This window comes from Agrilus planipennis, unplaced genomic scaffold (assembly GCF_000699045.2).
Source record: "Agrilus planipennis isolate EAB-ADULT unplaced genomic scaffold, Apla_2.0 scaffold118, whole genome shotgun sequence".
Taxonomy (NCBI): domain Eukaryota; kingdom Metazoa; phylum Arthropoda; class Insecta; order Coleoptera; family Buprestidae; genus Agrilus; species Agrilus planipennis.
This window is the reverse complement of record NW_020438955.1, coordinates 824,430-840,889: the sequence shown is the minus strand read 5'-3', so window position 1 is coordinate 840,889 and position 16,460 is coordinate 824,430. Positions and strand designations below refer to the sequence as shown.

Sequence of the window (16,460 nt, the reverse complement as noted above, 5' to 3'; positions counted from 1 at the left end):
TTATGTTTGAGATTTGAATCTCACCTCTGACTAACGATGTACCAAGACTATGTTTTCTTCTTTGTATGCTCAGTCCAGGACAGTCGTTGATAATGTGTTTCACTGATGGGAAAGTGTTCATCATAATACATTTTCTATGACCTATTCGGAGTCAATGCATTATTACCTCTTCTTTACGTTTGAGATTTGAACCTCACTTCGCATTAAACGATGTAGCAAGACTATGTTTCCTTTGTGTACTCAGTCTAGGACAGTCGTTGATAATGTCTTTCACTGGTGGGAAGGTGTTCATCATATTACATTTTGTGTGACCTATTCGGAGCCTTTGCATGATTACGTCTTCATTATGTTTGAGATTTGAATCTCACCTCTGACTAACGATGTACCAAGACTATGTTTCTTTCTTTGTATGCTCAGTCCAGGACAGTCGTTGATAATGTGTTCTACTGATGGGAAGGTGTTCATTATAATACATTTTCTATGACCTATTCGGAGTCTTTGCATTATTACCTCTTCTTTATGTTTGAGATTTGAACCTCACTTCTCATTAAACGATGTAGCAAGACTATGTTTCCTGCTTTGTGTACTCAGTCCAGGACAGTCGTTGATAATGTGTTCTACTGATGGGAAAGTGTTCATCATAATACATTTTGTATGACCTATTCGGAGCCTTTGCATGATTACGCCTTCTTTACGTTTGAGATTTGAATCTCACTTCACATTAAACGATGTAGCAAGACTATGTTTCCTATTTTGTTTACTCAGTCCAGGACAGTCGTTGATAATGTNAGTTCCAACTCATATTAAATGTCTCATAGTTTTTACAATCAAAAATGACAACAAAATACAGACATGGCATATATCTGATAGATAATTATTGTAAATACTTAATTATTTTCATCATAAACCCATTATATTACTTCCTGTGTACAACTAGGTGGTGCGTCATATGAACATACCAATCTGATTATGACTAAAGTAACTGAGGTACTGTTAATTACCAGTTATCATTCTTCTTGTTCGCCTTTATGTGAAAATTTAATTAAAGATCAACATTTACCCGGATTGCTATCTCTCTAATTGGCTATACTTCTACTTTGTTGCGCATATGCCATTCCGTCAAACTATAAAAAATCATGTTTTACATTAACATTCTTTACACGAGGGCTGATCAGTCATTAACGTGATTGATTTACACTAATTGGCTCACCACAAAGGTTTTTAAATTTCCAAAATCAAAAAGATTAATTAANTCCACTGGTGGGAAGGTGTTTATCATATTTCACTTTGTGCGACCTATTTGGAGTCATTGCATGATTACCTCTTCTTTACGTTTAAGATTTGAATCTCACTTCTCATTAAACGATGTAGCAAGACTATGTTTCCTATTTTGTTTACTCAGTCCAGGACAGTCGTTGATAATGTCTTCCACTGGTGGGAAGGTGTTTATCATATTTCACTTTGTGCGACCTATTTGGAGTCATTGCATGATTACCTCTTCTTTACGTTTAAGATTTGAATCTCACTTCTCATTAAACGATGTAGCAAGACTATGTTTCCTATTTTGTTTACTCAGTCCAGGACAGTCGTTGATAATGTCTTCCACTGGTGGGAAGGTGTTTATCATATTTCACTTTGTGCGACCTATTTGGAGTCATTGCATGATTACCTCTTCTTTACGTTTAAGATTTGAATCTCACTTCTCATTAAACGATGTAGCAAGACTATGTTTCCTATTTTGTTTACTCAGTCCAGGACAGTCGTTGATAATGTCTTCCACTGGTGGGAAGGTGTTTATCATATTTCACTTTGTGCGACCTATTTGGAGTCATTGCATGATTACCTCTTCTTTACGTTTAAGATTTGAATCTCACTTCTCATTAAACGATGTAGCAAGACTATGTTTCCTATTTTGTTTACTCAGTCCAGGACAGTCGTTGATAATGTCTTCCACTGGTGGGAAGGTGTTTATCATATTTCACTTTGTGCGACCTATTTGGAGTCATTGCATGATTACCTCTTCTTTACGTTTAAGATTTGAATCTCACTTCTCATTAAACGATGTAGCAAGACTATGTTTCCTATTTTGTTTACTCAGTCCAGGACAGTCGTTGATAATGTCTTCCACTGGTGGGAAGGTGTTTATCATATTTCACTTTGTGCGACCTATTTGGAGTCATTGCATGATTACCTCTTCTTTACGTTTAAGATTTGAATCTCACTTCTCATTAAACGATGTAGCAAGACTATGTTTCCTATTTTGTTTACTCAGTCCAGGACAGTCGTTGATAATGTCTTCCACTGGTGGGAAGGTGTTTATCATATTTCACTTTGTGCGACCTATTTGGAGTCATTGCATGATTACCTCTTCTTTACGTTTAAGATTTGAATCTCACTTCTCATTAAACGATGTAGCAAGACTATGTTTCCTATTTTGTTTACTCAGTCCAGGACAGTCGTTGATAATGTCTTCCACTGGTGGGAAGGTGTTTATCATATTTCACTTTGTGCGACCTATTTGGAGTCATTGCATGATTACCTCTTCTTTACGTTTAAGATTTGAATCTCACTTCTCATTAAACGATGTAGCAAGACTATGTTTCCTATTTTGTTTACTCAGTCCAGGACAGTCGTTGATAATGTCTTCCACTGGTGGGAAGGTGTTTATCATATTTCACTTTGTGCGACCTATTTGGAGTCATTGCATGATTACCTCTTCTTTACGTTTAAGATTTGAATCTCACTTCTCATTAAACGATGTAGCAAGACTATGTTTCCTATTTTGTTTACTCAGTCCAGGACAGTCGTTGATAATGTCTTCCACTGGTGGGAAGGTGTTTATCATATTTCACTTTGTGCGACCTATTTGGAGTCATTGCATGATTACCTCTTCTTTACGTTTAAGATTTGAATCTCACTTCTCATTAAACGATGTAGCAAGACTATGTTTCCTATTTTGTTTACTCAGTCCAGGACAGTCGTTGATAATGTCTTCCACTGGTGGGAAGGTGTTTATCATATTTCACTTTGTGCGACCTATTTGGAGTCATTGCATGATTACCTCTTCTTTACGTTTAAGATTTGAATCTCACTTCTCATTAAACGATGTAGCAAGACTATGTTTCCTATTTTGTTTACTCAGTCCAGGACAGTCGTTGATAATGTCTTCCACTGGTGGGAAGGTGTTTATCATATTTCACTTTGTGCGACCTATTTGGAGTCATTGCATGATTACCTCTTCTTTACGTTTAAGATTTGAATCTCACTTCTCATTAAACGATGTAGCAAGACTATGTTTCCTATTTTGTTTACTCAGTCCAGGACAGTCGTTGATAATGTCTTCCACTGGTGGGAAGGTGTTTATCATATTTCACTTTGTGCGACCTATTTGGAGTCATTGCATGATTACCTCTTCTTTACGTTTAAGATTTGAATCTCACTTCTCATTAAACGATGTAGCAAGACTATGTTTCCTATTTTGTTTACTCAGTCCAGGACAGTCGTTGATAATGTCTTCCACTGGTGGGAAGGTGTTTATCATATTTCACTTTGTGCGACCTATTTGGAGTCATTGCATGATTACCTCTTCTTTACGTTTAAGATTTGAATCTCACTTCTCATTAAACGATGTAGCAAGACTATGTTTCCTATTTTGTTTACTCAGTCCAGGACAGTCGTTGATAATGTCTTCCACTGGTGGGAAGGTGTTTATCATATTTCACTTTGTGCGACCTATTTGGAGTCATTGCATGATTACCTCTTCTTTACGTTTAAGATTTGAATCTCACTTCTCATTAAACGATGTAGCAAGACTATGTTTCCTATTTTGTTTACTCAGTCCAGGACAGTCGTTGATAATGTCTTCCACTGGTGGGAAGGTGTTTATCATATTTCACTTTGTGCGACCTATTTGGAGTCATTGCATGATTACCTCTTCTTTACGTTTAAGATTTGAATCTCACTTCTCATTAAACGATGTAGCAAGACTATGTTTCCTATTTTGTTTACTCAGTCCAGGACAGTCGTTGATAATGTCTTCCACTGGTGGGAAGGTGTTTATCATATTTCATTTTGTGCGACCTATTTGGAGTCATTGCATGATTACCTCTTCTTTACGTTTAAGATTTGAATCTCACTTCTCATTAAACGATGTAGCAAGACTATGTTTCCTTCTATATGTCCTCAGTGCAGGGCGGTCTTTGATAGTGTGTTCCATTGATGGAAGGTGTTCATTTTATCACATTTGGTGTGGCTTATTCGGAGTCTTTGAAATAATTACCTCTTCTTTACTTTTAAGATTCGAATCTCACTTCCCATTAAACGATGTAGCAAGAATATGTTTCCTTCTTTGTGTACTCAGTCCAGGACAGTCGTCGACAATGTGTTCCACTGATGGGAAGGTGTTCATCATATTACATTTTGTGTGACCTATTCGGAGCCTTTGCATGATTACGTCTTCTTTATGTTTGAGATTTGAATATCACCTATGACTAACGATGTACCAAGACTATGTTTTCTTCTCTATGTGCTCAGTCCAGGACGGTCGTTGATAATATATTCCTATGATGGGAGGGATTTCATCATAATACATTTTTATAACCTATTTGGAGTCTTTGCATGACTACCCCGTCTTTACGTTTGAGATTTGAATCTCTCTTCTCAATAAACGAAGTAGTAAGACTATGTTTCCTTCTTTGTGTATTCAGTCGAGGAAAGTCGTTGATAATGTGTTCCTATGATGGGAAGGTGTTCATATTATTACATTTTGTGTGGCCCTATTCGGAATCTTTGTATGATGACCTTTCGGTTACGTTTGAGATTTGAATCCCACTTCTCATTAAACGATGTAGCAAAACTGTTTCCTTCTTTGTGTACTTGGTTCAGGACAGTCATTGACAAAGTGTCCCACTGATGGGAAGGTGTTCATCATATTACATTTTGTGTGACTTTCTTTACATTTGAGGTTTGTATCTCGCTTCTTATTAAAAGATGTTGCAGGACTATGTACCCTTCTATGTAGGCTCAGTTCAGGACAGTCCTTGATAATACGATCCACTGAAAGGAAGGCTTGTAGAGAGTCTTGCAGGGCTTAAAGTATGCTCAGCGAGTCTTATCAGAATTAGAGAAGATTTTATATTTTTTGAGTTTATTAATTCTATTGCTTTACGGGTGGCATAGGCACCGAATATGAATAAGGTGCTCATTTCTGGTAATCTATAATTTTACTTTTCTTCTGGTAGCACAACACATTCTGTTCCCTCCTTGGTCTTGTAGCTATCAGCAAAAATCTTTTTTATATTTTATATTGTACTTATCACAAAACTCTATGAGCGGATTCTTCGCTATTGATGTTGCAATTGGATCGTTCTTCGATATATATTGTGTTAGCTCTAGGTAGATTTTTAATGGTGTGCTGTTCCATGGTGATTTAGTTTTCAGAGTTCTTTCCTTAAGTATTTTTTTTTAAAACCTATTCAAGAACGGAAGACGACGGAAGCATTGGCTAATGCAAATAACAAAAATGTAAAATGGTTACTGACTTGTTTAAATAACAAAATGTCAGTAAAATCTCAAGTCTTAATATTCAAAAGTAAAGTGCAATCGATATTTACGTTTAAAGAATGTAAAATTAGTAATTTAGGTCAGGAGGTATGTTTACTTTTTAAATTCTAAAAGTAACTCCGTTAATTGAGAACAAGTCAGCATGTGCATTTAACTGCATGGGTAGAGAGATACATGCACAATTTCGTATAAGCTCTCATTTTTTAATGATTAATTGCAACCACTTTCGATTTCGGCAACAGATACTACATTCTCTGTCCCAAATAAAACCGTTGAAAATCGTAATTCACGTTCAAGAATGTTGATAAACACGATGCCCACACAATGTGCTAAATTTATAAATCAATTATTGAACAGTCCAAAACGCTTGGCTGCCTTTAATCGTAAAAGGTCGGGCATAAAACAAACAATAAAGATGTCATTAAATCTAATACCTAATAGACGTACATAATTTAAGATGCCAGAGTTATGGGCGTACAGTATGTTTCAGTGATTTTTGATGTAAATTTTTGTTGTACCTAATACTATTACTAAGTTACTGGCCTGTCATAGATTCGGGTTCACAACAGAGTGAAATATATGAGCTATAAAATGCTTTAGAATATCGTGGTTTATTACTATTTGCATCAGAAACGTGATAATTTTGTAAAAAATACATTATCTGAACAAGTTCATGTACAATCGAAACGTCAATTGAAGGTCAAAACCACAGTAAAAATATAGATGGTATTCAGTAATGATGCCGAAATGTAAGCAAACCAAAAGAAACTAGCCGCATTTCGTCTAAAGGACGGTTCCTTTATGTTCATTTCATTTGGAGAAAACATAACCACCGTATCCTAACTTAGTCCCTTAGTGATAACTTCGTAGCAACCAACTAGAATGTCAAACATTAAACATTGTATGGCTTTAACATGCCATTAGAATGTCTGCAACTAGCTTAACGCCTCCATTTGGACATTTGGGCAGTATCCTCGGGTAAGGTGGAAGGTCCTCTTCAGATTCCTTTTAGAAATCGTGGGTGGTGGTTGAAGTCAGAGAGATGAGACGAACGAAATGAAGACGAAAGAGAAATAAAGATTTTCTGTGGAATATTACTGTCCTAACATTTGCCTATATGGCCCAAGGAAACCACAGAAGAACTTAGATCAGGGCAAACGAACCCGGAATTGATTCAGCTTCCTCCCGAATGTTAAGCAGTCTACTGAGAGATAGACGTACAAATATACCTACGTTGGAAGATTATTACACGTATACGATTACTACTATAACTTGTCTTATCTAGATGGATGGTACATTTTAATTACAGCGATCCCCTACTGTAACCTAACCTAATTCTTCAGTTTAAAGCATTATCTCTGGTGTATTGGGATCCGTCAAATGGGAGGAGCCTAAAAACATGGCGCCGATTAGGGAAAATTTATCGTAGTTCCTGTAGTGTACCGTGCAATTTCCAAGTTTTTAAATTACGATAAAATGATAAGTATTGACACAATATGTGATTCGGCTGACACAAAGCCTCGGAAAGGAAATTTCGTTGAAAGTGAGCGTGTTTTTAATGCCAATCACATTATAAAATTCGGAAATAACAAATTCNTATACTTCTACTTTGTTGCGCATATGCCATTCCGTCAAACTATAAAAAATCATGTTTTACATTAACATTCTTTACACGAGGGCTGATCAGTCATTAACGTGATTGATTTACACTAATTGGCTCACCACAAAGGTTTTTAAATTTCCAAAATCAAAAAGATTAATTAATTACGTAAGATTAATTTAAGAATAGTCAATAAATAAAATGTTCAAACCGCTCTCATTCTGAGGGTCATTGACCTGACGACAAATTTCAATTTTGTTTTCTTTCATTCCAGTGAATCATAGCCCCAAATAAAATCATAACAGACCTATACAATTTCAGAATGAAAAAAAAAGAGATAACCTCTTTTAGTTGCTCCATACACGTAGACACATTCATAAACAGATTGTCAGCTGGATCCAGCGTGAATTCGTAAATTTATTAGTTTTTCAAAGAAAGGAAAGTAAGTATTTTTTTATATACAATTGTTTTAAGTCGCATTAACTGTCAAGTCATGAGTGACTACTAAATATTACATGGTATCATTACAAGATTCAAACATTTAAACTCTATCGAACAATGTGGAGTCTCGAGGAAATTCAAGAAGATCTTTATGTCCGTTTGAGTTATTCAGGCTCTTACTTCTCACTAAAGGATGTAGGAAGACTATGCTTCCTTCTTTGTGTACTCAGCCCAGGACAGTTGATAAAGTGTTCCACTAATGGGAAAGTGTTCATAATACATTTTGTGCGCCCCATTCTGAGTTTTTATATGATCACCCCCTCTCTACGTTTGAGATTTGAATCTCTCTTCTCATTAAACGATGTAGCAAGACTGTTTCTATCTCTATGTACTCAGTCTAGGACAGTCGTTCATAATGTGTTCCACTGATAGAAAAGTGTTCGTATCATTTCATATCTATTCGGAATCCTTGTATGATTATCTATTCTTTACGAATTTGAATTTAGAAAAAAAAGGACATCTTTTCTGATCCGTTGTAACTTTTGGGGGGATTTTCTAGTGACATGTATGTTTCCTGATATTTCGTATAGCCTCTGGTTTGGTTAGGGGATATATGAAATCGGTAGCGCCTTTTTTTGGAAACTCGTCTGCTTTGTCGTTTCCATAGATGCCACATTGAGATGGTATCCGAGCTAGGATAATTTCTTTTCCTTGGTCGTCAGCTTCTATTAGTAGGTGGATGATGTTTCCTGATGTTTTTCATTGGTTTCTGAAGGGTCCTGCAGGGCTTTAGGTACGCTCAGTGAGTCGATCAAAATTAGAAAAGATTCTATATTTTGTGAGTTTGTTAATTCTATTGCTCTCTGGGTGGCATAGACATCGAATGTGAATATAGTGCTCATTTCTGGTAATTTATAGAATTTTCTTTTTCATCTAGTAGCACAACACATCCTGCTCCCTCCTCGGTCTTGAAGCCATCAGTACCTAAAGATCTTTTTTGTTTGTACTGATCATAAAACTCTATGAGTGGATTCTTCGCTATTGATGTTGCAATTGTGTGTATCTTCGGTATATATTGTGTTAGCTCTAGGTTGATTTTTAATGGTGTGCTATTCCATGGTGATTTGGTTTACAGAGTTCTTTCCCTAAGTATTTTTTTAAAGCCTACTCAAGAAACCTTAATTTTTAGACAATGGAAGCATAAGCTAATGCAATTAGCAAAAATGTAAAATGGATACTGACTTGTTCAAGTCACAAAATGTTAGTAGAATCTCAAGTCTTATCAATTAGACTTTAACGTAAGCAAACTAACAGAAAGTACCCGCAACCCGTCTAAAGACATGTTCCTTAAGGATGGTGGATAGTACCTGTTGATGTCAATTAGTACTGTAACCTAACCTAATCTTTTGGTGTAAAGCACTATCTCTGGTACATAGCGCTTTACATTTATCAATAAGGGAAATCTATCCCACTACGTATAACAAAACCTAAACCCTTACTGCATAGATTTACACAACCTAATCGGGGAATACCCCCGCATCATAACATAAGGTAACCCCCAATGTGCATAACATTTCATACATGTAAATCAAGATTGTTCCATATTTCAACCTAATTAAACGTAAGTGTTAAGGAAATTTAAATTAATTGTGAAGGATTAGCGTAATTTATAAATTATGTACTTTGTAAAGTAGTTCAACTGTATCACTACTATTAGATCAAACGTCCCACCCCCAATAGCGCGGTAATAATGACGTGGCGTCAGTGATCAGTCAAAAGGTGTTGGCTGATTTGTTTAGTAACGAGAGGTTTTTCAAAATTTGTTAATGTCAGTTGTTTGTGCATTAGTTAATTTTGCGTTCCCATGTAACGTTTATGTTCGTTCTTTTTTTTTATTGTGTTCTTTTACATAAAACAATTTTTTTCTGAATTGGTTTTCGAAGTCGCTTTTCGTTCGAATATGTTATCGCGAGTGAAAAGTTTGCTTTCAGCCTGTAATCATCAACAGTAATGATACTGTCCACAGCCAATTTTGCAACAATCCAAAACGAACATGGTCACTACGTCAAATGGTTAGTGATTTTAACGATTAAACACAAGCAACATGGATATCGGAGGCAGTTGATTTCATCCTTTAATTAGACGATCTAGTAGTCAGCTAATTTCAGAAAGAGTAAAGAAAGGGATAGTTCTAACAATTTACATTACAAAAAACAGAGCCATAGACATTCAGAATATCACTTATATGTGATAACTCCATTACAAATGTACGTATCTAGGAACCATCGATATACATAGGTATTATTAGAAGTTTAAAATATGGCGACTATAGGTAAGTAGGATAATTTCTAGCTTTATGTATTTCTGTTTTTCCCCGCTTCGGTGTATGTTGTTACCAACATTCTGGGCTTGTGAGTCGTATGAAGTTGAATTCAGAAATAACCATGAAATTTGAAAAGAATGTGGTACCACCGTCAACAACATTAATAAATAATTTGCTAATGATAAATGATAAATTCTATTCTAGGTTGAATAGCAGTGTTAAAAAGTTTAGGTCTAAACGATTGACTTTAAATACAAGTGGGGAGGATTTCATTTTTTATTGTATTTTAAACTTTATAGAATTAAATCCATGTTGGCGATTTGTTTCCTGCATGTATTTACGTTTCGCGCTACAGTTTTTGGCATATCACGGTTTTATTTACACAAAATAATTCTTATAAGACAGATTAATGTTTTGGTGTATTTGAACTACTTGCTCCATAAACCTCTATATGTGATTTTAAATTAAGACGCCATAATAACTTCAGTACGTATCGTGTCGAATGATAAATTAAAAAAGAAATTATTCACCCAATACTCCATTTATTTAAGTTTTTGTCATGAAATGCAGAAGTAGTGTAAAGATGTCATTAGTTTTCCTTATTAGTAACATGCTCTCTACTTTCTATTCACTGTCGCTTACTCTATTTGGTGACAAATGATTTTCTAGAATTAAGTTCAGATTCGTTCAGACATCCCTGAACATGTTAAGTGAAATAGATTATTTCTTCGAGTAATAAGTGCACTTTTGAATAACACTATAATACCCTGCAACCTAACTTGCGATTAGCTAATCTTCACTTATAATGACGCTCATTTCATCCATTAAAAATAAGAGGATAATTTTTGATATCTCATCTTTATAATAACTCGTCTTCTAGTTGTAAATATCACTAACTGTTAGAGCGTACATTATTGTTAATTAATTACTTCAGTAAAGCGTCTTTCTTTTTTAAGTATAGTATGTATGTACTACTAGATGTAACAAACCTATGATTCCTTCTTTGTGTACTTAGTCCAGGACGGTCGTTGATAATGTGTTCATCATAATACATTTTGTATGACCGATTCGGAGTCTTTGTATGATTACCTCTTCTTACAATTGAAATTTGAATCTTACTTCTCGTTAAACGATGTGGTAAGACTGTTTCCTTCTTTGTGTACTCAGTCCAGGACTGTCGTTGATAATGTGTTCCACTGATCGGAAGGTGTTCATCATAATATATTTTGTGTGACCTATCCGGAGTCTTTACACGACTAGCTGTTCTTTACGTTTAAGATTCGAATCTCACTTCTCATTAAACGATGTAGCAACATTGTTTCCTTCTTTGTGTACTCAGTCCAGGACAGTTGATAACGTGTTCCACTGATGGGAAGGTATTCATCACAATACATTTCGTATTACCTATTCGGAGTCTTTGTATGATTACCTCTACTTACAATTGAAATTTGAATCTCACTTCTCATTAAACGATGTAGCAAGACTATGTTTCCTTCTTGGTGTACTCAGTCCAGGACAGTCGTTGATAATGTGTTCTACTGATGGGAAAGTGTTCATCATAATACATTTTGTATGACCTATTCGGAGTCTTTGCATGATTACCTACGTCTGCTTTACGTTTGAGATTTGAACCTCACTTCGCATTAAACGATGTAGCAAGACTATGTTTCCTTTGTGTACTCAGTCTAGGACAGTCGTTGATAATGTCTTTCACTGGTGGGAAGGTGTTCATCATATTACATTTTGTGTGACCTATTCGGAGCCTTTGCATGATTACGTCTTCATTATGTTTGAGATTTGAATCTCACCTCTGACTAACGATGTACCAAGACTATGTTTCTTTCTTTGTATGCTCAGTCCAGGACAGTCGTTGATAATGTGTTTCACTGATGGGAAAGTGTTCATCATAATACATTTTCTATGACCTATTCGGAGTCAATGCATTATTACCTCTTCTTTACGTTTGAGATTTGAACCTCACTTCGCATTAAACGATGTAGCAAGACTATGTTTCCTTTGTGTACTCAGTCTAGGACAGTCGTTGATAATGTCTTTCACTGGTGGGAAGGTGTTCATCATATTACATTTTGTGTGACCTATTCGGAGCCTTTGCATGATTACGTCTTCATTATGTTTGAGATTTGAATCTCACCTCTGACTAACGATGTACCAAGACTATGTTTCTTTCTTTGTATGCTCAGTCCAGGACAGTCGTTGATAATGTGTTTCACTGATGGGAAAGTGTTCATCATAATACATTTTCTATGACCTATTCGGAGTCAATGCATTATTACCTCTTCTTTACGTTTGAGATTTGAACCTCACTTCGCATTAAACGATGTAGCAAGACTATGTTTCCTTTGTGTACTCAGTCTAGGACAGTCGTTGATAATGTCTTTCACTGGTGGGAAGGTGTTCATCATATTACATTTTGTGTGACCTATTCGGAGCCTTTGCATGATTACGTCTTCATTATGTTTGAGATTTGAATCTCACCTCTGACTAACGATGTACCAAGACTATGTTTCTTTCTTTGTATGCTCAGTCCAGGACAGTCGTTGATAATGTGTTCTACTGATGGGAAGGTGTTCATTATAATACATTTTCTATGACCTATTCGGAGTCTTTGCATTATTACCTCTTCTTTATGTTTGAGATTTGAACCTCACTTCTCATTAAACGATGTAGCAAGACTATGTTTCCTGCTTTGTGTACTCAGTCCAGGACAGTCGTTGATAATGTGTTCTACTGATGGGAAAGTGTTCATCATAATACATTTTGTATGACCTATTCGGAGCCTTTGCATGATTACGCCTTCTTTACGTTTGAGATTTGAATCTCACTTCACATTAAACGATGTAGCAAGACTATGTTTCCTATTTTGTTTACTCAGTCCAGGACAGTCGTTGATAAAGTCTTCCACTGGTGGGAAGGTGTTTATCATATTTCACTTTGTGCGACCTATTTGGAGTCATTGCATGATTACCTCTTCTTTACGTTTAAGATTTGAATCTCACTTCTCATTAAACGATGTAGCAAGACTATGTTTCCTATTTTGTTTACTCAGTCCAGGACAGTCGTTGATAATGTCTTCCACTGGTGGGAAGGTGTTTATCATATTTCACTTTGTGCGACCTATTTGGAGTCATTGCATGATTACCTCTTCTTTACGTTTAAGATTTGAATCTCACTTCTCATTAAACGATGTAGCAAGACTATGTTTCCTTTTTTGTTTACTCAGTCCAGGACAGTCGTTGATAAAGTCTTCCACTGGTGGGAAGGTGTTTATCATATTTCACTTTGTGCGACCTATTTGGAGTCATTGCATGATTACCTCTTCTTTACGTTTAAGATTTGAATCTCACTTCTCATTAAACGATGTAGCAAGACTATGTTTCCTATTTTGTTTACTCAGTCCAGGACAGTCGTTGATAATGTCTTCCACTGGTGGGAAGGTGTTTATCATATTTCACTTTGTGCGACCTATTTGGAGTCATTGCATGATTACCTCTTCTTTACGTTTAAGATTTGAATCTCACTTCTCATTAAACGATGTAGCAAGACTATGTTTCCTATTTTGTTTACTCAGTCCAGGACAGTCGTTGATAATGTCTTCCACTGGTGGGAAGGTGTTTATCATATTTCACTTTGTGCGACCTATTTGGAGTCATTGCATGATTACCTCTTCTTTACGTTTAAGATTTGAATCTCACTTCTCATTAAACGATGTAGCAAGACTATGTTTCCTATTTTGTTTACTCAGTCCAGGACAGTCGTTGATAATGTCTTCCACTGGTGGGAAGGTGTTTATCATATTTCACTTTGTGCGACCTATTTGGAGTCATTGCATGATTACCTCTTCTTTACGTTTAAGATTTGAATCTCACTTCTCATTAAACGATGTAGCAAGACTATGTTTCCTATTTTGTTTACTCAGTCCAGGACAGTCGTTGATAATGTCTTCCACTGGTGGGAAGGTGTTTATCATATTTCACTTTGTGCGACCTATTTGGAGTCATTGCATGATTACCTCTTCTTTACGTTTAAGATTTGAATCTCACTTCTCATTAAACGATGTAGCAAGACTATGTTTCCTATTTTGTTTACTCAGTCCAGGACAGTCGTTGATAATGTCTTCCACTGGTGGGAAGGTGTTTATCATATTTCACTTTGTGCGACCTATTTGGAGTCATTGCATGATTACCTCTTCTTTACGTTTAAGATTTGAATCTCACTTCTCATTAAACGATGTAGCAAGACTATGTTTCCTATTTTGTTTACTCAGTCCAGGACAGTCGTTGATAATGTCTTCCACTGGTGGGAAGGTGTTTATCATATTTCACTTTGTGCGACCTATTTGGAGTCATTGCATGATTACCTCTTCTTTACGTTTAAGATTTGAATCTCACTTCTCATTAAACGATGTAGCAAGACTATGTTTCCTATTTTGTTTACTCAGTCCAGGACAGTCGTTGATAATGTCTTCCACTGGTGGGAAGGTGTTTATCATATTTCACTTTGTGCGACCTATTTGGAGTCATTGCATGATTACCTCTTCTTTACGTTTAAGATTTGAATCTCACTTCTCATTAAACGATGTAGCAAGACTATGTTTCCTATTTTGTTTACTCAGTCCAGGACAGTCGTTGATAATGTCTTCCACTGGTGGGAAGGTGTTTATCATATTTCACTTTGTGCGACCTATTTGGAGTCATTGCATGATTACCTCTTCTTTACGTTTAAGATTTGAATCTCACTTCTCATTAAACGATGTAGCAAGACTATGTTTCCTATTTTGTTTACTCAGTCCAGGACAGTCGTTGATAATGTCTTCCACTGGTGGGAAGGTGTTTATCATATTTCACTTTGTGCGACCTATTTGGAGTCATTGCATGATTACCTCTTCTTTACGTTTAAGATTTGAATCTCACTTCTCATTAAACGATGTAGCAAGACTATGTTTCCTATTTTGTTTACTCAGTCCAGGACAGTCGTTGATAATGTCTTCCACTGGTGGGAAGGTGTTTATCATATTTCACTTTGTGCGACCTATTTGGAGTCATTGCATGATTACCTCTTCTTTACGTTTAAGATTTGAATCTCACTTCTCATTAAACGATGTAGCAAGACTATGTTTCCTATTTTGTTTACTCAGTCCAGGACAGTCGTTGATAATGTCTTCCACTGGTGGGAAGGTGTTTATCATATTTCACTTTGTGCGACCTATTTGGAGTCATTGCATGATTACCTCTTCTTTACGTTTAAGATTTGAATCTCACTTCTCATTAAACGATGTAGCAAGACTATGTTTCCTATTTTGTTTACTCAGTCCAGGACAGTCGTTGATAATGTCTTCCACTGGTGGGAAGGTGTTTATCATATTTCACTTTGTGCGACCTATTTGGAGTCATTGCATGATTACCTCTTCTTTACGTTTAAGATTTGAATCTCACTTCTCATTAAACGATGTAGCAAGACTATGTTTCCTATTTTGTTTACTCAGTCCAGGACAGTCGTTGATAATGTCTTCCACTGGTGGGAAGGTGTTTATCATATTTCACTTTGTGCGACCTATTTGGAGTCATTGCATGATTACCTCTTCTTTACGTTTAAGATTTGAATCTCACTTCTCATTAAACGATGTAGCAAGACTATGTTTCCTATTTTGTTTACTCAGTCCAGGACAGTCGTTGATAATGTCTTCCACTGGTGGGAAGGTGTTTATCATATTTCACTTTGTGCGACCTATTTGGAGTCATTGCATGATTACCTCTTCTTTACGTTTAAGATTTGAATCTCACTTCTCATTAAACGATGTAGCAAGACTATGTTTCCTATTTTGTTTACTCAGTCCAGGACAGTCGTTGATAATGTCTTCCACTGGTGGGAAGGTGTTTATCATATTTCACTTTGTGCGACCTATTTGGAGTCATTGCATGATTACCTCTTCTTTACGTTTAAGATTTGAATCTCACTTCTCATTAAACGATGTAGCAAGACTATGTTTCCTATTTTGTTTACTCAGTCCAGGACAGTCGTTGATAATGTCTTCCACTGGTGGGAAGGTGTTTATCATATTTCACTTTGTGCGACCTATTTGGAGTCATTGCATGATTACCTCTTCTTTACGTTTAAGATTTGAATCTCACTTCTCATTAAACGATGTAGCAAGACTATGTTTCCTATTTTGTTTACTCAGTCCAGGACAGTCGTTGATAATGTCTTCCACTGGTGGGAAGGTGTTTATCATATTTCACTTTGTGCGACCTATTTGGAGTCATTGCATGATTACCTCTTCTTTACGTTTAAGATTTGAATCTCACTTCTCATTAAACGATGTAGCAAGACTATGTTTCCTATTTTGTTTACTCAGTCCAGGACAGTCGTTGATAATGTCTTCCACTGGTGGGAAGGTGTTTATCATATTTCACTTTGTGCGACCTATTTGGAGTCATTGCATGATTACCTCTTCTTTACGTTTAAGATTTGAATCTCACTTCTCATTAAACGATGTAGCAAGACTATGTTTCCTAT

General features: G+C 36.1%; 2 protein-coding genes across 4 annotated transcripts in view; one reads left to right on the top strand and one right to left on the bottom strand.

Moving 5' to 3' along the window:
• LOC108743063 (GTPase-activating protein CdGAPr) overlaps nucleotides 1-16,460 on the bottom strand; it is a 123,888-nt gene that overhangs the window by 88,256 nt on the left and 19,172 nt on the right. The window lies entirely within an intron of this gene.
• Nucleotides 9,354-16,460, top strand: part of LOC108743068 (D-arabinitol dehydrogenase 1-like) — a 37,662-nt gene continuing 30,555 nt past the window's right edge. Inside the window, exon 1 of one of the 2 annotated variants that reach the window (XM_018478485.1) lies at nucleotides 9,354-9,675. In XM_018478485.1, the coding sequence (XP_018333987.1) occupies nucleotides 9,657-9,675 (19 nt within the window). In that variant the 5' untranslated portion in view covers nucleotides 9,354-9,656. Of the gene's footprint in view, nucleotides 9,936-16,460 lie in introns of both variants that reach the window. The other variant, XM_018478486.1, reaches the window with a different exon arrangement.